At 47.0% G+C, this 26154-nt stretch overlaps 1 protein-coding gene across 17 annotated transcripts in view; it reads right to left on the bottom strand.

Annotated features, from left to right (window-relative positions):
• CDC14B (cell division cycle 14B) overlaps positions 1 to 26154 on the bottom strand; it is a 609243-nt gene that overhangs the window by 254101 nt on the left and 328988 nt on the right. For all 17 annotated transcript variants that reach the window (XR_014970356.1, XM_085632862.1, XM_085632855.1 and 14 more), the window contains exon 6: positions 5259 to 5325. Coding sequence is in view for 16 of the 17 variants with exons in the window: in XM_085632862.1 (XP_085488988.1) it covers positions 5259 to 5325 (67 nt within the window). In the remaining variant the exon portion in view is untranslated. The remainder of the gene's footprint in view (positions 1 to 5258; positions 5326 to 26154) is intronic.

Genomic DNA, 26154 nt, shown 5'->3' with positions numbered 1-26154 from the left:
AATGGCACGGTGAGCAAAAAAACGATGGATTTAGGCCCAGATCTCTGTACTGGTGTGAATGTATGACCTTGGTCTGCATTCTGTCCATCAACTGTTGTTTTTGCATTTGTCACCCCGAGTGGGACGGATATGCTCAGACGGGAGTCCCGTGCTCTCCATGCCACTGGAATCAAGCTATTATGGCTGAAGAGGGGTGAAGCCCTGAAACTGGTCCTAGGATACTTTGTTCCAGTCCAGAGAGGACCTAGCTTGGCAGTTCGGGCTGGACTGTTCCTATGAGGCACAGGGTCAAGACTGATTTGCATATGGCTGGGTTCAAACTGAAATGGCATGGTGAGCAAAAAAACGATGGATTTAGGCTCAGATCTCTGTACTGGGGGGAATGTATGACATTGTTCTGCATTCTGTCCATCAACTGTGGTTTTCACATATGCCATCTGGCATGATCTACTAGCAGGATGCAGGAGGCCATTAGGCCCAGCAGCCTCAGAGTCATTCTCACCGAAATCCTGGACAGAGGCTGAAACATCGGTATCATAGCCTGAATCCCCCGACTCACTGCTCGGGAGGATAAGGCCGATACTGCGCTGTATCGAGAACTGCTCTGATGGAAAGGAGCTTCTGTGAGGGAATCAGGTGCGACTTCGGCATGTTGCTAGTGAAACTCAGTGAACGCAGGAGGTGCACCATAGCCTGGAGGTGGGAGACTACAGCCTGGGGAGAGCCCGCCTTCAACAGCCAGTCGTCGAGATAGGGGAAGACTGGAACCCCTGATCTGCGCAGATGAGCTGCGACCACCACCATCACTTTCGTGAACACCCGAGGGGAGCTTGTAAGGCCAAAGGGGAGCACAGTAAAGTGAAAATGCTCGTGGCCTACTGTGAACTGTAGGTGGGCAGGCAAGACGGGGATGTGAAAATAAGCGTCCTTAAAGTCCAACACTACCAACCAGTCTCCGGGGTAGAGGACAGACAGGACCCGAGCCAAGGTTAACATTTTGAACTTCTCCTTCCGGAGGAAGCAGTTGACGTCCCAGAGGACTAAGATAGGACGCAGCCCTTTGTCATTTTTGGGTACCAGGTAGCAGTGGGAGTAGCAACCACGACCTACTTCTGGCAGCAGGACTCGTTCGATTGCTCCCTTAGCTAAGAGAGCTGTAACTTCCTGGCGGAGAAGGGCCAAGTGATCCTCCGACACGCGATGCAGTGTAGGTGGCATGGAGGGAGGCACAGTCTCAAAGGGGAGGGAGTAGCCCCTTTGGACCATCTGCAAAAGCCACTTGTCCGACGTGATGTTGTGCCAGTGGGGGAGGTGATGGTGGATCCTGCCGCCCACTGGCAACTGGTGGCCCTGAAAAGTCAGACTAGGAAGGTTTGAAGGCTGCTGCTGCAGGGGGGCATTGGTGGACTGGCCCGCCCGCTGGCCCCAGACCCGCAACGCTGGGTCCCAAGTCCCCAGCCACACATTTGCTGGGTAGCTTGAGCAACCTTGTGGCTCTGGGTGGAACCGGGTCGGGCACCCCTTCTGTAGCCATGAAAAGGTCGAAAGGCAGACTGCATGGAGCGAGAAGTTGCTGCGGGCCCAAGGATCTGGGCGTGGACCTAGAGTCAAGCGCTCAAGTGCGTTGTCCGCCTTGTCACCAAACAGGTGACTGCCATCAAAGGGCATGTCCAAAGGTGTGGATTGGACATCCCAACAGAAGCCAGCCGTTCTCTGCCAGCAGTAGAGCCTCAGAGCTAACAACGTGGAAACCATCCTACCCAGCGAGTCTGCGGTATCCAGCCCACACCGATGGTGAACTTAGCTGCATCTCGACCCTCAGCAACAGCCCCGGTGAGCGCGGCCCAGGCCTCCTTCGGGCACTGTGGCAGCACTTGCACGACCGTATCCCACACCGTGTGTGTATAAAGGCCCAGGAGACATGCGGTGTTCACCGACCGCAGTCCTAAGCAGGCAGAAGAAAACATCTTCCCAAGATGGTCCAGCTTCTTGGATTCCCTGTCTGGGGGAGCAGTAGGGAATGCGTGTTTGAGGATGAGGCTTAGACCACCAAGCTTTCAGAAGTAGGGTGTTGGGAGAGGAAAAGTGGGTCCCCCGGGGCCTGGCGGTGGTGTCCGGTTATCATCCTGTCCACAGGAGCCCCTGTGCTGGGCTTGGACCAAGTGCCCAGAAGGTTTTCAGTGCGAGCCTCATTAAAAGGCATCAGGTGCTATGAAGAGGCTGCTGCCGGCTGAAGCACCTCAGTCAGGAGGTTAGTCCCGACAGCCACCGTACAAAGCTCGAGGCCCAAGGCCACAGCCGCCTTACACAACACCACAGCGTAGGAAGCTCCCTCCTCCGTAGCCACGGTAGGGGGAGAAAGCATACCAAGGTCTGGGGAGTTATCCAGACCACTGGCATCACCCAACTCTTCTCGCCAGTCCAGCTCATCAAGGTGGTCTGCTAGACCCCTTCCAGTCCTCCTCACCCTCCTCTGGCCAACACTCGGGGCGATAAGGAACACCAGGGAAGAACAGTGGCACATAAGAACCCTCGGGGATCAACGTCTATCCGGCGCTGTGTCCAAATCTGGGTGGAGGCTGGGGTCAACGCTAGTTGGGGGCGCAACAGATGTCGAGTGTGTCGTTTCTGGTATCGGTGCCGGGGAAGGTACTGCGAGGTCAACCGGCACCGATGCGGATCCAGGATTGGATCCTTAGGGGCCCTGCCATCTTGGAGTGGGTTTTTAGTAGGAAGACATAATCATCCCTTATGTTGTGGATCTGTACCAGATGATGTTGAGCTGCCTGCTGTATGACAGCATGGTACGAAGTGTATCTGATGTGGAGATTTGGGTAATCCCGTGTGCTAACTATATAGTCTCCGCAAGGATTCTTCACCCCTATGGTCTAAAGAGCTCTTTTTTGGGGCCGTAAGGGCTTCCGGGGTCAGAGTTGGTGTCCTGTGTGTTACATGACAGGGAGTTTATAGAGAGAAGAGGTGGTGGTGATATCAACATTATATAATTATTTTTAGAGCATGTGTGGCTGTAGATACACAAGCTCTGCATACTCCTGTCATCTAGTGACATTTGCCATCAACACTGATATCCCCTTCTGTCTACAAGCCCACTTCGGGGCCAAACCCGAATCCAAGGAACCAGTGTGAGAAAGTGGCTCTGTATATACTGTTCCCAAATAGGTACAGTGTGTACAGAGTCCACAGTCCCCAGAGGTTTGGCAGAGGCTAAAGTTAGATATAACCTTACTCTCTAAAGTGGTAGCTTGGTCGAGCAGTAAGGCAGTATCAGAGGATACCTGGGGTTAGAAGCTGGATTTGAGCAGAGCCTCTGCTCATGGGAGTCCCAGGTGCTTAGAGCCAAAAGGTAGCCAGGTCCTCCGGGGTTTGTGAGGTTGCTGGCCCCAAGGGGTGCCGGGATGTAGCGGGAGCCGGTAGGGCTGGGGCCAAAGCAGTTGGTGTCTTCCTCTTAGCAGCTGCACGGCAGGTCTTATTTCTTCTTGCTCTGCTTTGTTTTTCCGAATCTGGAATCTAAGGAAGGAAGTTTCAGGGTGCCCCTAAATACTAGATTTAGGGGCATTACAGGTAGGTAAAGGGCAGGGACCAATGGGTCCCTGTCCTGGGGTGGGTACACCCCCTATTCTGACACTCTCCTGTGGGAGGGGGGCAGTAGCCTAGTCCTGATTGGGCAGGGCCTCCCATCTTCAAGATGGCGAGGGCCCGGAGATGTGTTTCACCTTGTCTCCCCCACCTGAGGGGTGGGGTTGGCAGGCTGGCACATCCCCTTCCTTATTTGGGGTTTCCGGCCAGGCTCCCCGCCAGAGTGGGGGCAGCAAGTGGCCTGGGGAAGCTCACAGAGGCGGCATGCCTTTGAAGCTTCCCCCTGTCCATCCTGGGGGAGGAGAACTAGCACCTCGCCCAGGATGTGCATTGTTGGAGGCCCAAGAGAGTGGGGGCTTCTCCTACCCAGGGGTCCAGCAACAAGTCTGCTGTGTGACAGCCTAGGCAACCACTCAGACCAGACGTGGATTGTAGGTTAGGTTTCAGGGGGCATCTCTAAGATGCCCTCTGTGGTGCTTTGTACATTAAATCCCACAATGGCATCAGTGCGGGTTTAATGTGCTGAGAAGTTTGATACCAAACTTCTCAGTCTTCAGTGTTGCCATTATGGCGCTGTGGAGTTTGTGTTTGACGAGCTCTCAGCACCATGTACTCTTAAATGGCAGCACCCCACTTACAGTGCCCATGAATGGACCTGGGTACTGTAGGGGCACAGGGCCATGCTCCTGTGCCCACACCACTGGCATAGGGAACCCAGCTATAGGGGTGGCTGATGTATGCCAGGGTAGTATAGGTGGTGGGCATGGCACACAGGGATGTGTGCCATGTCGACTCTTTGTTTTGTCCTGTACCCAGACACTCAGCCTGCAAGGGCAGTGTGTGTGTGTGTGTGTTAGGGTACAGGGCCGCTAAGGGTGGCACAATGAGTGCTGCAGCCCTTAGAGGCCTTCCCTGGTCACAAGGCCCTGGGTACCTAGCATACCATTTACCAGGGGCTGACATGTGGCTAGGGTTTGCCAATTGAGGTTTGAGGTTTTTAGGGAAGGAACATAGGCCCTGGGCACCTGATTGTCAGGAGTCCAGGGCACACTCAGTCAAAGTACATTCAGCAATTCAGCAAAAAGTGGGGGCATACCATGCTAGAAAGATGGCACTTTCTCACAACCAGCACACTCCTCTGAGAAAGAGCAATTGGACAGAGATGCTTACGTCCAGATGAGAAAGGTTTGATTACCTCAATAGTAAACATATGGTATGCTGACAACGTGAGACTGTGGTCAGATATTAGGTAATAGTCAATACATTTATTTATTTTAAAGCAACTGAGAGCATTAGCAGCCTCTATTTAATTTTGAAGAAACTGAGAACTTGGGCCAGCCAACATGCTTTGCTTCTCAGTGGCATGCAGGCCTGTGGCATTCTAGAGGCTGTTTAGATACATTTATATATCACATAAGGAAAAAATAAATGCAAATAAGTACAAATCAAAAGTTAAAAAAAAATAAAGAACACAAGAGAAACAATTATAGATAGATTTTTAAAATATATTCTACATAAAGGAGCAATGCTTTTTAAGAAGAATATGAAGTTCATGCAGGAGAATTTATATTGATCAGTAATAAGCAACGTTCAGAATTACCTTATACATAGAGAAAAAATAAAACAGCAAAAAAATAGAAACACAGATACTTTATACTCGCCTTCTGTATTGCATGTAGGCAGTCAAGCAATGTTAGATGAAAACTACAATTGCCAAATGCGGCATCCCTGTAAAACAGGCACACATTTCAGAATTATTTTTCCTGTGTCAAAATGGTGATTTAATTTCACATTTAGTACTATATGCAAACTTTTAATTTGTAAATATTCCAACTATTAACTCTATATGTTATACACAGAATAATGGACCTGCAACTGTCAATTAGAACATTATGAGAAACAACGCCTTTATAAAGCATTTAATAATATTCATTCTCTCTCTGTCTCTCTCTCTCTAAATGTACTCTATGGTGGTGCATTCTATAAAACAGATCATATTTAGAAGGGTTATTTCCAAGCAGTCAGTAGGTGCCATGCCATGAAATTAGGAAAAGATTGCAGTATTTGGCCAGGCTTGCTTGTTCTCAGAAAGTGCAGTTGCCAGAGTTAAAGCATGAGCCAATAATTCCCGTCAATTGATTGAAAACAAATATACAGCCCTTCATATTCCTGGCAAGGTCAAATGGTGCTTCAATTTGCAGAAGGTTCCGTGTGCCTATTTTAGTAAGTGTTTACTGACGTCACAACCAGAGGATATTATAAAGCTTGACATCAGGATATATCTTGCTTGAAATTGGTGTTGCGGTAATATTTTTCGTCTATCTTTCATTAAAAATCAAGCTATCAGAATAAATTGAATACTTGCACATTTTAGAAGATAGAGTACATGGACATTCCTCCTTATTTGCATCAAGAATTTGGTACAGACTTACGTTAGTGTATACAGACCGTAGGCATGCTTTACTGATCAGATTCACTCAATCCCAGATGAGCAAATAAAGGAGAGGGAAATTAAAGCTATATATTATACAAACTCAGGGGGGACATGCATGAAGGAAACGGGTAGCTCCTTCAGTACATGGTTCATATTGCCCTCAACCTGGGTTCCATGGCTGGCACACATCCAGTGGTGTAGCAAGGTCGAGAAGGACACTAATGTAAGCAGTCCTGCTGTAACAGGCATATGATCTCCCACCCTCTTCCTCACACACAGCTAGGAGTTTAGGTTCAGCACATTTGAGTGGATGTTACTACACACATCACAGGACTTGAAGTGGTTGTACCACTGCTCAGAAGAAAGTGGGTGACAATGGTTGTGATGGTCTCATGCCTGTGCTACCAGAAGGCCCACTTTAGAGGATATTAAAAGTTACACCATGGAGCAGAAGCATACAGTGGAGCTGCTGGTGCTGAGGGGCATAGTGAGAGCACTGACTGTCTTGGTGCCTTCAGAAATATTTACAGTGTCACTGATTTGCTTCAAACTTATGAGACCTCCAAGGGAGTGTGCCACATACACTCCCATGCCTTGGAACCCCAGTCACTTCCCTCTTGTCATGTTTGGAGAAGGCAGTGCATGCCTTTTTTGATCTCAGTCACATGTAGCTGTTCTAGGTAGGGAGCAGTTTTGGATGCTGCTACTCTTGATGCTGTGATTCTGCACTGCTGCAGATGCATGCAAAGTTTCCATGAGAAATCACTTGAAGGAGATGTTGGTCTCCATACCCTGACTGAAAAGTGTCCTGCTTGCTTTCAATAGCTATGCATAAATTGCTCTGGTCAGAACTCACATGGATCGAATACCTTCATTTACCCTCTTGGCACCTCACCTCGTAGTGTTTGTTGGGTGCTTTGCGGAGGATTCTCCACCTTCAGCATCGGAAGAACAAGTTACTTACCTACGGTAACACCTTACCTGGTAGAGAACACCTTATCTGGTAGAGACTATCTAGCCACTGATGATTCTATACCTTAAAATCTTCAGAATTGATCCAGAAACGTAGAGCTTCCGCGCCTGTAGGTGGTGCCTATAGAACTGTGAGGCAGAGCAAAGGTTTTGGCAGAAAAGAGGCATGTGTTCTCAAAATCAGTTTGTCTGGGGGACACTTTGTGTAAGGAGGGTGCACATAAAGTGCTTGCAGCTCACTAACCCTACTGGCCGACATATTGGTCACTTGAATTGCTCTTTTTAAAGTCAACAGGTGTAGAGGGCAATTGTGCCTAAAGGGCGAGCACATCGAGAAGGTCAAAACTAGTTTCAGGTGCCACTAGGGCATGATTAAGGGTTTTGGAGGGAACATATGCTGTAGTCCTTTTAGAAAAAGAGTCACAATAGGAGACGTGAACAGGGAGGGCAGATCAGGCAACCACAATAACACCGACATGGCCAAAAGATACCGTTTAACTGTGCCCAAAGCAAAGCCTTGCTGGGCTAACGAGAGAATCACCAACAAAACATCGGATAGTTGCAGAAAGGGAATAAACATTTTTGGACGTACACCAAGCCACAAATTTGGCCCAACGGCAGGCTTTACTGTCTTGGTTGAGGGACGCCTGGCTGCCAGAATTACATAAAACTGTCAACTGTCGCTGCTCAATCTCCATGCCTAAAGGCAGAGCATGCGCAGGTACGGGTGCAGGAGCCTGCCCTCATGCTGCGACAGTAGATCTTCCAAAAAGAAAGCCTGATCGGAGGCCCGATATTCATGAGTTTGGGATGCCATACTCTGTTCCCAACACAGAGCCACCAGAATGATTTGGACCCTGTTGTGACTGATCTTCGTGAGAACTCTGGGCAGGAGTGGTATAGGCTGAAAAGTGTACAGGAGTGCCACTCAAGAGGAAAGATCCGTGCGCGAGTTACCTTGGAAACTCCAGTGCGCAGAAGTGCTATCATTGTGTGTTTTTCCAGCATTGCCTAATATAACTAACCAAGGTTCTGCCCATTCTCTGAAGGGACCTGGCACCACCTCCAGATGGAGGTGGGGCATTTGTGACAAGCTAGGCATCGACTGCCGAGTTCGTCCACTCTGGCATTCAGAGAGCCCACCAGATGTTGAACCACCAGGGAAATGCTAACATTCCAGCCATATCGAGACACACAGGGACTCATGACAAGAGGCCACAACCCCACCCCGCCTGCTGGTTGGAGTACCACATGTCCGTGAGCACCTAAATCAGCCATTCCTTTATGGAAGGAAGAAAGGGCTTTCAATGCCAATCAGACTGCTCTCAACTCCAACAGGTTTATGTGGAGCAGAGATTCTGTCGGAGACCAGAACCGATCTCCACCTCCCCCAGATGGTTGCCTCAGACCAGGAGTGATGCATCTGTCACTACATTCAGCTTTGGGTGGAGAAGGAAGAGTGGTCTGACGTTGACTCGGTTTCAAGCCACCAGTGCAGGTCTTTTGCCACTCACTCCGATATCTGGACCAGGTTGGCGAAATTCCCCTAATGCTGCGCTCACTGTGACTCCAGGCCCCACTGCAAAGCCTGCATATGCCAATGGGCATGTGTTACCAACAAGATGCAGGCGGAGTTAAATTCAAGCCCACGTATTTTATAAAATGTGGTTGCCAGAACTGTCCTGTAGCTTCAAAGAGATCGCTGATGTAGAGTTTGTTCAAGCCCAGGATTTCAGACTTCTCCCTAGTAAGTTTATAATTTGTAACTCAGGCGTATTCTTCTGTTGTCAACAGTAAGGAGGGAATAGATTGGGGAGCATTTTTGGTCATAATTTAAATTTAGCCAGCATATGCGGTTATCTTCACTATGGTATGGAAATGCCGGTGATGGAAGGATCAGTTCTAACCTTGTGGAGTAGGGGCTCCAGGCTCAGGATAAATAGGGAAGGAGAAAGGGGGTAGCCCTGCCTAATACCTCTGTCTAGATTAAAGGCAGGGGACAGTAGACTGCCGGATCTCACTTTGGCAGAGAGACCACAATAAAGAACCAGGACCATTTTTGTAAAGTTTTCTCCAAAATTATATTGCAAAATTGACTCACGGAGAAACGTCCAGAAGACCATATTGTATGCTTTTTCAGCATCTAGGGTAACCGCTACTTTTTCGGTGGTCACAGATTGGGCTGTAAGGATGATGCAGCATAGGAGGGGAGTATTATCATTGGATAACCTATTCTTCATGAATCCCACTTGTGTTCAGTCGATCAGGCATGGCAGGAATGGTTCAAGTCTATTGCAGAATATTTTGGGGTACATCTTTGCATCCAAATTAATTAGGGAGATTGTTCTGTCATTATTCACAAACGCGGAGTCCTTGCCATTTTCTGGAATTACCACAATGGTGGCCTCACTGATTGTACCAGATATAACACTTGAGTCTAGGTGTGCAGCCATCCGGACCCGGGGCTCTATGTGGTTTTTAGTGATTTTATGTCCAAATCTAGCTCTTCAGCCGTAATCTGGGAACTAAGTTCCAGCTTTTCTTGGTCGGTGATAGTAGGTAGGGGAATATTTCAGTAAGCTTCACAAGTCTCTCCAGAAGCATTGGAGTCATATTTGAAGAGGGATTGGTAGAAGTCTCTGAGAAAGTCTAAAGATTTTTCAGAGTTGGTGACATTTGCTTAATATTTGAGAATGAATATCTTTGTGGATCCGCTTGTGTTTTAAATAGGACACTAACATTTTACCAGCTTTGTTTGCCTCACACAGCCTTAGGCGTTTATATTTATTAATCCAGACACAAGCCCTCTCACTCAGGATTCTATTGAATTCGTATTTTTCCTTGGAGAGAGTGGAGAGGGTTTGGGAAACTTAAATCAGAGATATGGGCACCCTCTAGTGATTAAATATGGGTTTTCAGTTCCTCTAGATCCTTATTTATTTTGGACTGAACATCGATTAGAGCACTCCTGACAGTGGCCTTGAGTGTACAGGGTAGGAGGTATACGAGGGTTCATTTTCTTCCTTGGAAATTCCTTATGGTCTTTAAATGGTGTCCCTGGACATAGTGTCCTTAATCGACTCATCACTGAATCTCCAAAGATTGTTAGGGGTTCTTGTACTTGAGCCGGTGAGAGATAAAATAATAGCAGAATGGTCCGAGACTAATCTTGAGAGTATGTCTGCCTGGTCTATTAAGTAAATGTAAGCTTTAGAAATCAGTAGGTAATCAATCCTGGAGTAGGATGTGTGTAGGCTGGAGAAAAAGGTATAATCCCTAGTGTTAGGGTTTGAAATCTCCAAGTATCATGGAGGCCAAATCTGGCGCATAGTTTGTGGAGTGATTTGTGGGACCTAGAGGGCTGTAGGGGAGACTTAGATTGTCAGGGGTCATATCCAGTGGAAGATTAAGGTCGCCGGCCAAGATAATAACGATCTTGGCTCGGGATCTGATTTAGAGGAGGGGACAGGGAGTCCCGGAATTCTTGGTCGCCGGAATTTGGGCCATATACATTAAGAACGTGGCAGGAGTTAAGAGTTTTTAGAAATCTTTGACAAAATCCATCTATCCTTCTCATCTGTTATGTGCGATTCTATTGTCTGCTGGGGAGCAGAGAACTTCACTGACCCAACTCCTCCCAAACGTAGTCAATTCTTTATGGGTTTCCTGTAACAGAATTAAACTGTGCTAGAGTTTAAATATGTAGTTTTCTATTGTTTTGCGCATAACTGGGTTTAGGGAGGCACATTTTAGGTTTGTATCTAGAGAGCCACTAGTCATGCTGTAGAGTAGAGGGATATGATTGGCTATGTGATGAATGAACATGGGTTGTGTCCTCAGAGAGGGGGGCCAGATATGAGCAAGATCCTGATATGAGGGGGGAGGAGCCAAGATGGCGACCGGAGCAGACGCTTGAGCGCCCGGCTCCGTCGGCCCTTGGCCCCGGACTATTATCCTGATTCCTATCCTTGCCGATTCTCGAGGTGAAACGTGTGCTACGACGCGCTGTCCACGCCGCCGCTTCCCCGAAGTCTCAGCCCGCCTGGATGCCGGAGTTCTTGGTGCTTTTGTTCTCCGCCCTGGACCCCTGCTCCATTGTGGCCTTTGCCGGCCCCCTGGAAGCTCCGCAGTCCCCGGACCCGCTAGCGCAAATCCGAGCCCCGCGGTCCCGACCTCACCTAACACCACGGACTGTCGCCAGATGAGCCTGGGGAGGGACGGCCAGACACCTCCTGCACCCTGCGCCCGAAGGGCTGGGGCTGTAAGGTAAGCCCCGGTGAGGCGGGTCTCCTGCCCCGATCTGTGGACCGCGCTGTGGGAGGCTGCCGACCCCCTTCTTCTATTGCCTAGTCGGCTGCAAAGAGAACCCGAGGGAAGGGAGGAGACTGTTGGCTTTCCCAGTTGCGGCGCAGATCTGAGGGGAACTGACTCCTTGCTACGACCCCCCCCCTGGCCATTGTACCATCCGGCGGTAAAACATGGCGTTGTTTGCCTGCTCGCGGCTGGGGGGTGATACTCCGGTCTTGCCCGCTGCCCGCTTCGCCCTCCCTCCACCAGACACCAGCTCCACAGTGCCGTCCCGGATTGCTGCCGATGTGGGGGTGCAGCTTCCGCTGACATGCGGCTCCGTACTGGCCGTCCTGCGGGACTTTCGTCTACAAATGTGTGCTCGCTTTCAGGCGCTGAGTGAGCAGTTTGACTCCCTGCTGTCGGCTGCGGGCCGTGAGCGCTCCGTCTGTCATCAACACGGCGTGGGTCTGCCAGTGCTTTTGTCCTCTTGCGGGGACGCAACGGCTGTGTGTGATCGTGCTACACTGGTGCCTGCATCTGGCTTTTCCGGCACCCAGGATCAATTGCTCTCCAGCTTAACAGCGGATACTTTGTTTCCCCGTTCATTGCTGCCTGCTTCATTGTTGCCTGCCTCACCGCGTCTGCAAGAGTATCCAGCTGAGCAACACCTAACATCCTCGAGGAATCGTTCACGGTGGCCTACTGCTTCTTTTCTGTGGAACTCCGGTACTCTACATGCCATGTCTGGACTTTATGTGGTGCACAAAGGGACCTCTACAGATGGTCGGCGGCCATTTTGGGATTCTACTTCACCATCTTCTCCCAAACGGCCATATTGTCTTTGTCTGCACGGGGTGCGGGGCCTTCATGTCGGGGCTGGCTTAATCTCAAGCCCGCGATCGGGCCAGGGCTAGACTGATTAATATCGCCATGGTTTCACGGAGGGGCTGGACTGGGACTGGAACTGTATGTGTACTTTGTGCGCATTCGTCGCGATTTGTCTTCCTTCATTTAAATTGTTGTGACAATTCATTTTCACACGACCGCTTTTGGGGTAGTGGGTTCTCAGTGTGTGGAAGCCAAAGATGGCCGATGGTTTAGGGCGCTCTGCTGATACGTAGGCTCCTCCCCACTTTCTTCTTTTTGGGAGTTTAGATTAGAATAGTCCTATTCTTTTCTCACCCCCTTTATCATAGGTGTATTGTTTTCTTATCTTTCTTTACTTTCTTCTTACTCTCTTTCTTGTCTATATTTCGGGTTTATTGGGCGACAGGCACTATGCTGGGGGGGGGGGGGAAGGCCGTAGCCTCCGCATTGGTGTAGGGTGGGGGGGGTAACTTACTGTTTCTAATTAGTTCTATGGGCCTTTTTTTTTTCTCTTTATGTTTCTGCGCTATACTTGTTTCGATTCTGGGTCCGGGTGGGGGGTTGACTGAGTGGGGGCGGCACTGGAGGGGTGCGTAATTGCTCATGTGACTATCCTGTTATATAACTGCATTGCCTCACTGCCTAAGATTTTACTTCCATTGCTGTTTTAATGATGCTGCTGCTCTCCCGTGTGGTGAAGATATCGTGCGGACTCGAATCTCCTTGGTTCTTATTCTTCACTGACTATTTCCCTGATAAAATTATTTTGAAAACTTTAAAATTAACCTTCACTTCTCCTTTCTCTGGGGTCAAGGATCTCTCCAGTGTATGTTTCATAAATCGTTGCTAACCTTGACCGTTGAAGCACAGGGGCCGTGATGTTTGTATCAGTGCTTAACCGTATCGTGGCCGGCCTGAAGGTTGTAGGCCCGTATATGTTCTTTTAATATGCACGAATAAAGGTTTTAACAAAAAAAAACAAAAAAAAAAAAAAAAAAAGATCCTGATATGATTTCATAAGGTGTGTATGCAATATCAGTAATTTCCAGCAGATGACGGGGGTAATACTCTGAAGACCCTATGCAAATGTGTAGGTGCAAAACAAGTCTGTGCAATGAAATAGCAGCAGTCATTAGTCGAGCCATATAGGATATCGGGTGTAGAACAAAAATAATACAATAATAAGGCAAAACTGAATACAATCAAAAAAAGAAAGAAAAAGACAACCCATAATCCAGACCTCCCCCTTCAGCCCCCTATCCCACCCACCCCTAAACAATGCATGTGAGGAAGACGACAACGGGGTGGAACCTGCCATCGAGGCTCCGCAACAAACAAACCGTGCGTTCTAACTGCAGTTCACGAACAAAAGGAGGTTTACGTGGTAGAGGTCTTATAAGCTTGGTGTCTCTGCGACAAATGAAGGCACAAGAATTTAGGTAGTGGAGGATTTTAGCAACAGTGTTTGGAGGGGGTTTAAGCCATATCAGCGGGAGCTGCATTACGAAAGTAAGAGATCTGCCTAGGGTGTCTATGGGGTAAACATGTGCCATTAGATATCATGACAATGAGGCATGACTGTGAGCGTGCTAAAGTGAAGGTAACCTGGCTGGGAGGACTACCAGAGTGGTGCGCGAGTTGTCGTGGATGGATTCTCCCTACCAGCAGGAGACTGCAAATGTGATATCGGGAGTAGCTAAGGAGTTGGGGAACCATGTCTCGCAACGTGTGAAGTAGGCAGAGAAAATCATGCGGTGACCTGAAAAACCTATGTTGAAGACAGGCAGCATGCTCACTGCAAATCAGTGTCAAGACTAAGGAGATGTTGAGGGGACCCCTTGGTTGTTGTGTCAAGCTGAAGAAGCTATGGGAAGAGATATTAGGTCTTTGGTAAGTAGACAAATGCAGAAGGGAGCTGGTTATGGTGCACTATATCTAGTTGATTGCAGCGAGTGTCAGAATAGGAGTAGAAGCATATCCAAACCAGATGAACATAGGACTATTTTAACTTTGTTGAACTACTGGAGTACTTATCAAAACATAATACAATGGGCGCGCCTATGAGAGTCTCAAAATTAGCAAAATGAGGGAAAGCACATCCTCCAAGTCCACCAAAGGAGCAGAGAGAAGACTTCATAAACCTAGACAAGCATATGGAAAGGATACAGTCTTGGATGATGAACGTTGGAAGGGTTCATGACATTTGGTTGGAGAGCTTTGGGAGGGTGTACATCAAAATACCCTCTCTTTCATCTAGGAACGATTGAAGGTATCTTGGCTCCTTGAATATATGGTGTCTCCCATCTGCATGGATTTTAAATTTCGCTGGGCTGATGAAAGAATTGTAGGTTCGAAGCTTTAAGTCTTGTGTGAGGAGAGAGGAAGTCCTCCCTTGTTTCAACTGTAGGTCCTGAGTAAACCTGAGAGACGTTGATTTTGTGGCCTTTCCATGGTATGTGGTTGTTTTTACACATTTTGTTGAGGATTAGTTCTGTATGTTGGTATCTCAGAGGGTGGCAGACAATCTGGCGAATAGTGTTTCTATTATCCGTTTCAGATGTAGATACCCAGTGTGCTCTTTCAAGCTCAAAGTCTTTATTGAACGGAAGACCTGTCATTTGAGGGATCAATTTTTCTAAAAAGGCTATGCAAGAGTCTAAAGAGTCTTATGATCTTTCATGCACCCCAGAGATGCGCAGGTTGCCCGTGCGATTTCTATCCTCCAACTCGACTACACCTTTCTGCAGTGTGCTTATTGCCAGGTCAGCCATGTTTTTCCCAGGAGGTAGGCGGTTCAAATTGCATATGGAAATTGTGCACTGTGTAGCTGAGATAATGAAGTCAGGATGCTGATATAATGATAGTGACAACAGCACATGCACATGGTACACTATACAGCCCGAATAAGAGTGAAATGAAGAACCAACAGTGGAACTGGGCTGGATAAGTAATGGATTGGTGTACTAGCGAACCGAAAGGGGCCCAGCGCACAGTGAAGCATAGGACACATGCACAGTGATTGAATTAACCAGAAATAGTGTGGATTAGCATAGGGTTTCACCTTGTTTGATGGAGGCAGAGTCTCAATCGCTGGGGTTCTTACCCAGAGTAAGCAGAGCCGGCAGGTTAAGAAAGAGTAGGGGGAAGTAGAGACTGGTGGGCCAGATGAGCATAATGGCATGCAACCTTACGAGACATGCCTACAACCACAGTGGGAGTTAAAAATCAGTTAAAACAATCACCCTTACATACTACGCTATTCAGCAATCGCCAATGCCTCAAAATATTCAGCAAATGTATGGAAATAAACATCCACACCTAATAAGCATCCTCTATACACAGAATGTGTACATTGCACCATCTGACAACTATGTAGGATGAGTATGTGCCCAAATATCAACTTGTGGGTAATATATTATGAACAGAAGCCTTGGGCTTTTCTCTGCTTTTTCTTTTCAAAACGCTTTGGCTTTAAGCCACAACCTACTTTGAAACATGCCTCTGCAACTCACATGACGTTCACTCATCCTTTACCTTGCAGGATTGCTTGTACCTAATCTTTACCAGCTGGTGGGTGCACCGTACCACTCTCACCATGCACAGCAACAGCTGCCTCAAATTCTTATCCTATTTCTGTTAAATGCCTGTACACAAAGTAACACTATGCTGTACACGAGTACAGGCCCTTTATTAACAACTTTCCTTTTTAGGTCTCGCCTAGTGACGCAGCGCATGCGCTGCACGCCTTGGTGAGACCTATAGTCGTCGGTTTTGCTAGCGAAGGGGGACAGGAGATGGCACGTGTATGGACAGGCGATGTGCACGCGCACGGCGTCTCTTCCACCTAGTTTTTCTTCATCATTCCAGGCGACGTGCACGCGTAGGGCTGGCGTGTTCAGCACAAAGCGCACATGGCGTGCTTGCGCTTTCACTTTCTCTCCCCCCTACCGCAGCTCCAACACAGGCACCCCCCTCCCTGTCTCCTGCTCCTCGGGCTGTCCGGACAAGAGCTGTGCACACGCCCGGCGTCTCTTTGGCTCACAGTGCCGGAGTTCCCCTGCAGCAGACTCTCCGATCTGGAACCAGGCAGGGCCCTCTCACTTCACATCTTCGGAGTCTGGCCAACTGCCTGCTCTGTGACTTCTCACCGCCAGCGGGGCCTTCAAGACCACTGCAGTATCGCCGCAGCTCACTCCGACGCAGTGGCCCCCACCTGGTCTATGTCCACCACAGCTCAGCAGGCAGGTTTCTTCGGGGCTCCGGCAGCGGCACAGACAAGCCCCCTCGATGTTAGCCACAGCACGTGCTGGATGGTCAGCTGGGGTGGTCCTCACTCCACTGGGGGCCACAGCTGCCCCCCTACTTCTTCCCCAAACCGCACTGTGCAACAGCCTGTGGCAGCTATCACCAAGGCAGGGGAGCCAGTATCTTCTCTCCACCACCACCACCACCAATGAGGCACACGCCGTCCCCACAGACCGCCACTTGAAATGGCGGCCATTAGGCGTCCAAAGAAACTCTGCTGGTTCAGGTCTGTATACGCCATCGGCCTGAAGTGTTTTATGCTGATTACAGGATGTGAACAGCAGGATTAGGTAGGATTGCAGGATCTGGCCAGCCGGGAGATTAAGGGCTGTCAGCCATGTTGCCTGGCCACGCCCCCATGTCTTCACCTTTTTAAATTTTTTTCAGGCATGTTATCATTCAGAGGATGAGAACAAGCAATGGCAAAGCAATAAGTTCTGGCTTAAAATTCAAAATGCAAGCAAGGTCTATTGCCTTTGCCATTGCTTTAGATTGAATTAGGGTCCAGTGTTCGCTTGCCCCTTGACACAAGGGAAGGGTTGATGCTCTGATGTTCTGGGACAGCAGTCAAATTGAAGGACTGTTGTGAGCACTGTGGCAGTTTTCATTTAGGCAGTTTATTTTCATGCAGTTAGCCTTTCCTCTATCTCTATTAGAGAGTAAAGTTCCTCAAGCACATGCAAAATAAATGCTGATCTCATCATGGCCAACAACCTGTAGTCTGACATATTTTTGATCAGGTTAATGGGTGTAGCCATTTGAAGATGGCCCCTTACATAGTAAGCTTCTTGTTTAAAAAGATTGAGGCTCAATGTCACCATTTGGATGGTGCTGATGTATTTTACATCATGTTAGTTTAGTTTTAGAAAAGATTTACTGTCTTCAAACCCGGTTTTATTTCGTAACTATGAGATTAAATCAGTGGTTAATGGTAAATGGACCCCAAGATTTGACTAGTGATTAGGAGAGGTTTTCATGCTAGAATTATTGCCAGAGTACACACCAGATTGCCAAATCAACCACTCTCAAATAGGGAACTGATTATAGATACCGTGCAGAAAGTGTCCTTCACCGAGAGCACACATCCTGCTTCTGCAGCAGAGCTCTGAATCTGCAGCCAGCTATTCAAAGCATATTTACTGTGTGATCCAACCTAAGAAACATGTATGGCAGGTTTTGCTATTTCATACTTTGGATGAGGTTTAGCATAGTACTTAGAAATAGCTTTAGTGTGTTAGGATGTCAGAAACTCTATAACAATGTTAGAAATATTTATCTTGTTTATCCTGAGCCTTACATGGTTAAGCACAAGACTAAAGATTATTTTAAAATAAACATTTTAAACTACATCTCATTTCTTAGGTTGAGTGTCATTCATAAACAAAATACTGTTTGGATTGCCACTGTATCTCTGAACTCATCTAACAAGCATTTGCAATGCAATAGGTCTCGCGTTTGCGCTATTGGCATTGTAAATGACAATGCCTTTTATTTATGTGTTTTGAAAACCTGCAAGTGCTGCGTAAACACGCACTTTGTACTCATAGTCGTTACATACGAGAAGCAAGGCTGGCAGTAACTGAACCTCTTTTACTGCCAGCCTTGCTTCTTGAAAGCAAGGACTATATGCTTGCAGGTTTTAAAAGATATAGATAAAAGCCAATGTCATGTACAATGCCAATAGCACAAACTCTCGCAATTGCGAGACCTGTTGCATTGCAAATGCTTGTTAAAAAATGCAAGGGTTTATGGAGTAATGTGAATAGCAGTACAATGGATGATCAAATTTGTAATTTCATCCGTGATGTCATTTAACATGTCATGAGTGATTGAATATGTAAGATCATAAGCAACGCATGAGGGGTGAGCAAGTTAGTTTATTAAACTATAACTGATAGATTTGAGTGGTCTTTAAATGTTACTTCTTATCTCATTTCAACGCCTAGCTATAACATAACTTTATTCTTTGTTTTTTGTAGTGAATCCCAGGTTATCATATTTGATATTGAGCAAGTGCCCAACTGCCCCGGAAGTGGGGCCAATCCATGCTGCATATTGCCGGATGACTGCAGGGCAGGGCCTACACCAAGCCCTGCCCCCAGAATGAAATGTAAATAAGGAAGTCACTGAACAGAAGTTAATATATGCAAGGTCATAAGCAGTGCATGCTGGGGAACAAGTTTATAATCAGCTCATTTTAAAATAGTATTTTTAACTGGCATGTTCACAAACAATAATGTCACTTTAACCTTTTTGTTTCAGGGAATTTCTAGAGTTTAACGTAAACAGGCGCCTGGGCACCCAGTCTGCCACTTGATAGACTCCTCAGTTCATGCCTGATCCAGTTGCCGCTTTTTGACCAAGTGACACCACCACTTCCCAGGTTTTCCCTTCTGGGTCTTCCTGCACATCATTCTTTCTGCCAACAGAAGCCCCGCCCACCCAAGGACCTTCTTATTGCAGGCCACAGCACCACCACGCCACTGGCGCACAAAAGGGGTGCAGCAGGAAGCTCGTCTGCAACTCCACCGCGCCAAGCACCAGGAACCCTGGCCCCACCACCATCCAACGCAACACCGCAACTAAAAAGGCAGCCACAATATATATTTTTTTCATGATGCTGCCAGTAATCAGGTCTTTCTGTCTCATGGGAGCAGCCACTCTGATTATTTTTGGTAGTTTTTCCCTTGCAGGACTTCCGTGAGTATACATTTGAAACGTTCATTTCTCAAAAACTGCTTAACAGATTTACACCAAATCACAAAAAGTATGTTTTCTGGGCGAAGTTCTAGCTTCCTGCCATATTTTGTGTAATTCCCTTAATCAGTTTTAGCTGTAGCATTTTATAAAGTTCCTATGGGAAAAAAGTGTTTCGGAACCTTCCCTTTTTCTCAGGCCTGCTTGATGATCACCCCCAAACATTGAAGGAAGGAGATGAGGTGGGGAAACATTATTGGGAAAATTTTGTAAAGAATCAATAAACTGCCAAAAAACTGTCTTCTTATCGAAACTCAGTTCTTACTAGAACCCCACACTGGCAACCGACCATGTGTAATAGCTACCTTTCTATCTATGCACAAACCACCCACATTTTCTTCACATATTAATTAAGGAATGAGGTGGAATAGTATGTGGGTACTTCACATTTCAACAACGAATATATTAAACATTTCAAAGCGAAACAAACTACAGATAATCAGAAGCCATGTGTTTAACTCAGACCGTGGGTAACATATGCAAAAAGAGATAGCAGTATGTGCGCCTAGTTATATGTACCATCATAGACCCCAAGTAAATTTGTCAACAACATGTAACAGATTTAAAAACACTACGTTGATCTAAATTCTCAAACCTGTTGTAACCTATCCAAAGTGACACCATAGGATTGTTTCAATGTCATCCATAAGCATTTGTCATTTTCCATGGTAAAACAACAATCAAATTACTTGCAACATCAATAATGTGCCAGACAGGTGAGAAGACAGACCACTGCATCAGATCTGCTATTGGTGTGGAGTACTACCCTTAAATTAATGGAGAAATGACAACACATGTCAAACATAACAAAGAGCCAGGTCTAGAAGAAAATTATAAAGATATTTGAGCCATGGAGTATGCTACTAAAAATATCTTTCTATATGCACAGTCAACCACTTTAATATTTTAGCGACAAATTCTGTAAATTGCAAACAAGGGTTATTTGGACTGCAGGCGTCTCCTGAACATTTTCACTAGCTTTACTCTGTTCAACCAATGGTCAGACACCAGATGCCTTAATCGGAGTGATGGAACCAAAGAAAAGCAAACACCACAAATAACGACCAGATTAGGTAGCTACCTGGCACTTTTAAAATAAACAGTGAAAAAGCCAATTGGTCTTCAAACTCCGTACCTTTCCATGCAAAATGAATTATTTGCCATGGCTATTGCCAAAGGTTAAGCAACTTTACCCTTGGACGTTGAAGAACCTAAAGTGCTATGTATGGCTATTTCTTCCGGAACTACATACTTTCCCGTGGATCTAGATACACTTGTGGACATAAGAGTACTTCTGTTCATTTTTTATTTGAAGTATTTTTATACTACAAACCTAGTAACATAGGCAGGGGAGTGTTTAACAGTTAATCGGGAGGGTATTGTCAAAAGAACTGAGATATATTTACTTGAAGTATTTGTACAGCGCTGGCCTAGCGATAGGAGCATGTGGGGAGAAGGAGTTGGAACTACAGGGGACTGCACCCAAGTAGGAGACCATGGAAGGAGTTTCTATACTATCAGAAAGTAAAACTTCTTGAGAATTAACCTGGGATGTATTTACTTCTTTTAGATTCTCAAAGGATTACCTCTTCCTTGAGTCGTGGAGTTTCTTCCACCAATTATTATTACCTTTTCCCAATCTTTTTTTTCGCTAGCCTAAAATCTTTGTACCTAGTCCTGCAAGACACCATTTCCTGGAGATTCTTTTTACATTAGTTGTGAGGTCCAGGTATCGAGACTTGATAACAATCAGGGCAACTTTTCTGCTTTCATGCTTCTGAAATGAGAACCCTCTCCAAATTCTGTAGGTGTTTGGGGTGCAGACTGGGGTGGAGGGTGACTGTATAGAAGTACCTGAAGAGCAGAGTCATCCAAGAGGACCTATGTTATTTGGATCCAGTAAGAGTTGGTGTGAGAAAGTGCCATCTTTCTTGGATGGTATGCCCCCACTTTTTGCTGAATTGCTGAATGTACTTTGACTGAGTGTGCCCTGGACTCCTGCCAATCATGTGCCCAGGGACTATGTTCCTTCCCTAAACAAAAACCTCAAAACCAAATTGGCAAACCCTGGCCACATGTCAGCCCCTGGTAAGTGGTACCCTAGGTACCCAGGGCCTTGTGACCAGGGAAGGCCTCTAAGGGCTGCAGCACTCATTGTGCCACCCTTAGAGGCCCTGTACCCTAACACACACACACACACACACACTGCCCTGGCAGGCTGAGTGTCTGGGTACAAGACAAAACAGAGAGACGACATGGCACACATCCCTGTGTGCCATGCCCACAACCTACACTGCCCTGGCATACATCAGCCACCCCTCTAGCTGGGTGCCCTATGCCAGTGGTGTGGGCACAGAGGCAGGAGCCCTGTGCCCCTAGAGTCCCCAGGTCCATTCCAGGGCCCTGTAAGTGCAGTGCTGCAATTTAAGAGTACATGGTGCTGGGAGCTTGTTAAACACGAACTCCACAGCACCATAACGGCAGCACTGAAGACTGAGAAGTTTGGTATCAAACTGCTCAGCACATTAAATCCACACTGATGCCAGTGGGGGATTTAATGTACCAAGCACCACAGAGGCAGTCTTAGAGAGGCCCCCTGAAACCTAACCTACAATCCACGTCTGTTCTGAGGCTGCCTAGGCTGCCACACAGCAGACATGTTTCTGGACCCCTGGGTAGGAGAGCCCCTGCTCTCCTGGGTCTGCAACAATGTACATCCTGGGCGAGATGCTAAATCTCCTCCCCCAGGATGGGCAGGAGGAAGCTTCTGGCGGGAAGCTTGGCCGGAAACCCCAAATAAGGACAGGGGATGTGCCAGCCTGCCAACCCCACCCCTCTGGTGGGGGAGGCGAGGTGAAGCACATCCCCGGGCTCTCGCCATCTAGAAGATGGGGAGCCCTGCCCAATCAGGATTAGGCTACTACCCCCCTCCCACAGGAGAGAGGCAGGATAGGGGGTGTACCCACCCCAGGACAGGGACCCATTGGTCCCTGCCCTTCACCTACCTGTAACGCCCCTAAATCTAGTTTTAGAGGCATCCTGAACCTTCCTTCCCCAGATTCCAGATTCCAAAATCCGAAGAAGAGCTAGAAGAAAGAAGACCTGCCCTGCAGCTGCTAAGAAGAGGAAGACACCAACTGCTTTGGCCCCAGCCCTACCGGCCTGTCGACCCTCAAACCTGCTCCTGCTCCAACCCGGCATCTCTTGTGGCCAGCAACCTCACAAACCCCGGAGGACCTGGCTACCTTTTGACTCTAAGCCCCCTGGGACTCCCATGAGTAGAGGCTCTACTCAAAAACTACTTCTAATCCCTGGCAGCAGCCCGGAACCGCGAACCCAGCAAACAAATCTGACCTGTGCCGGAGTGAACAAACACCACGAGGACGACCCCACGGCGACTGTGACCCCGAGTCCGGCACCCAAGGACCTCCCTCTACACTCCTGAAGAAGCCTCAGAACCAGGTGCCCCCCCCCCCCCCCCAACCGCGATCAACCGAGGGTAAGATTTCCCGACACCAAAAGGCACCCCTGCACACGGCGCCCCACGGCCCCCTGTGCCCAATACTGGGGTACCTACCTATCCTCCAACTACCCAACTTACCTCTTGAAGTGGTGGTGGCACCTGAAGAATCTTCGTCCCTGAGCTTGCAGTCTTTTTCTAAACCGGAGATTTCCCATTGAAATCAATTGAGGGCCTGAAGGCTCAAAAAGCACCCAGCCGCCCGAGTGGCCCTGGCAGTGCAACCTCTACACCCATCTACTTCCCCACTTGCCCTGAGTAAGTGACCAGGAGCCCAGCTCCCACAGCCGTGTGGCCTGATAGTCAGCAGCCACCAACCAAGGACCCACTCCCTCTCATAGGATAACATTGGGCCTAACTCTCTCTGCCCCCAGCTGTCCTTGTGCCACTGAGGGTGAACCAACTGTACCTACCTGACCCTGGGAGACCCCTGAGTCTATGCCCAGAACCTTAACTCCGCCAGTCGAGTACTTACCTTTAAACCGATAACTCAATTTTCTCCATAGGGTAACATTGACTTGCTTTTTCTGAAATTTCTTCCAAGTGTGGACTTTTCAAAACTTAAAATATTCACCAAAAATCAGCCAAGTAACGAACACGAATATACTCAACTGCTCTTAGGTGAGCTACCAGTGCTGGATCTTGGTGCCCAGTAACCCAATTTTCTCCCATTGACTGTTTTTCTGTGAAATTTCTTCCAAGTGTCAATTTCTGCAAATTTTAAATATTCTTTAAAAATTGTATAATATCTGAAAACGTAATTACTTACCTGTTTTGGATAAAGGTCCCAGTACTGAGTCTAGGCCCCCAGTACTGGATTACAAAAGTAACGAGAACATACTATACCTGCAACTTGAATTTTCTGCCATAGGGAATCACTGACTGTTTTCTATGAAATATTTTTTAAGTGTCAACTTTTAAAATAGCAAAATATTGTCTAAAAATCATCACAGTAATTAAGTCGACTTTTATCACTTGATTCCAAGTACTGACCCAGGACTGAATCTAAGATCCAGTCCTCGAATTCCAAAAGTAATCCTAAAAGTAATCTGTGGCAAATATCTTGAAACTTCCATTGAACTCAATGCATTATTGTGTTTAGAATTGTGTTGCCTATTGCAACCACTTGTAACTTTCCACAAAAGTCAATTGCATATTGCAAAAGTACTTATATAAAGCATCTCATTCTGAGAAAGTATATTTTAATACCTATTGTTGGTTCTAAAATAAAACAAGCATATTTTTTTTTATATATAAACCATTGGCCTAGAGTTCAGTTATTGAGCGTGTGAGACCATTTGCAGGCTGAGTGTGTGCAACAAATGCTTTACACTGTCCTCCGATACTGCCTTACAGCTCGACCAAGCTACCACTTTAGAGAGTAAGGTTATATCTAACTTTAGCCTCTGCCAAACCTCTGGGGACTGTGGACTCTGTATATACTGTTCCCAAATAGGTACAGGGTGTACGGAGCCACTTTCTCACAGTTCGGGACTTTCCAAGAGATAAGGCCGAAGGGAGTTGATAATCCCCCAAAGTTATAGGGACAGCTTGGCTCCTCTTGAGGGCTAGGGACTGGGTTGTTCAATCCTCTGAAACCCCTCTTATCTTTGGTTTCCCAAGGAGTAGGAGGGTCTAGCTGTGGTCTTGAAGCAAAACAATTTCTGAGCACTGAAAGAGAACGGTAGACATTCAATGGTTTGAAGCTAAACAAAGTGCCCAGGCTGTACCGCTTGGATGGCACTGTGAGAAAGTAGCTCTGTATATACTGGTTCCCAATAGGTACAGTATGCACAGAGTCCACAGTCCCCAGAGGTTTGGCAGAGGCTAAAGTTAGATATAACCTTACTCTCTAAAGTGGTAGCTTGGTCGAGCAGTAAGGCAGTATCAGAGGACAGTGTAAAGCATTTGTTGCACACACTCAGCCAGCAAATGGTCTCACACACTCAAGAACTGAACTCTAGGCCAATGGTTTTGTATAAAAATATATGGTTGTTTTATTTTAGAACCCACAATAGATTTCAAAATATACTTTCTCTGAATGAGATGCTTTAGATAAATGCTTTTCAATAGGCAATAGACTTTTGAATATAACAGTTACAGTGGTTGCAATAGGCAACACAATTTCACACACAATAATACATTGAGCTCAATGGGAATTTCTAGTTAAATGCAATTAGTTCCTTTAAGGATTACTTTTCTAACCACAGGACTGGATCCTGCATTCAGTCCTGGGACGGTTCCTGTAAACAATTGAGTAAAAGCGTTTTGGTTACAGTTGTGATTTTTAAGCAGTATTTTGGTATTTTAAAAGTTGACACTTAGAAACTTTTTCTCATAGAATCACCAATGTTATCCTATGGGAGGAATTTCACTTAACAGGTAAGTGGGGTTATTGTTACTTTTTCTAACTCAGTGTTGGATCCTGGATCCAGCACTGGAGCACCACCTGTAAACAGTTGCAAGAATGTGTTTTGGTTATACAGGCGATTTTTAACGAATATTTGTAAGTTTGCAAAATCGACACTTAGAAACTGTTTCAGCAAAAAACAGGCAATGTTATCCTATGGAAGGAAATTCAAGTTACCGGTAAAGTATGTTCTTGTTACTTTTGTAATCCAGTGCTGGGCTCCTAGGTTCAGCACTGGGACATCTATCTAAAACAGGTAAGTAATTACGTTTTCACAGTTGGTGCAATTTTTAAGGCATATTTTTAATTTGCAAATCAACACTTAGAAGAAATTTCACAGAAAAACAGTCAATGGAAGAAAATTGGGTTCGCGGTAAGCATGGTTGTAACTACTTTTCAGGGTCAGTGCTGGGCACCAAGATCAAGCACTGGGATCTCTCGTGATAGGAGAGTATTCTCGTTTTCGTTACTCGGTTGATTTTAGATGAATATTTGAAAGTTTAGAAAGTCCACACTTAGAAGAAATTCCAAGTGAAACCAGTCAGTGTTACCCTATGGAAGAAAAGAGTTATCGGCTTTTGGGTAAGTACTCGACTGGCAGAGTTAAGCTTCTGGGCATAGACTCAGGGGTCTCCCAAGGTCAAGTAAATACAGTTGTTACACCCTCAGTGGCACAGGGGCAGCCGGGAGCAGAGTGAGTTAGGCCCAATGTTATCCTATGGGAGGCAGGGGGCCCTTGGTTGGTGGCTGCTGGCTAGCAGGCCACGCGGCTGTGGGAGCTGGGCTCCTGGTCACTTGCTCAGGGCAAATGGGGAAGTAGGTAGGAGTAGAGTTTGCACTGCCAGGGGCACTCAGGCGGCTGGGTGCAGGGTGCTTTTGAGCTGTCGGGTGCTCAATGGATTGCAGTGGAGAAGCTCAAGAACGAACAAAGGCTGCAAGCTCGGGGACGAAGATTCTTCAGGTGCGACCACCACTTCGAGAGGTAAGTTGGGAAGTTGGAGG

This window comes from Triturus cristatus, chromosome 2_1 (assembly GCF_964204655.1).
Source record: "Triturus cristatus chromosome 2_1, aTriCri1.1, whole genome shotgun sequence".
NCBI classification, from domain to species: domain Eukaryota; kingdom Metazoa; phylum Chordata; class Amphibia; order Caudata; family Salamandridae; genus Triturus; species Triturus cristatus.
Note: the sequence above shows the minus strand (reverse complement) of the source record. Positions and strands in the feature narration are given on the sequence as shown.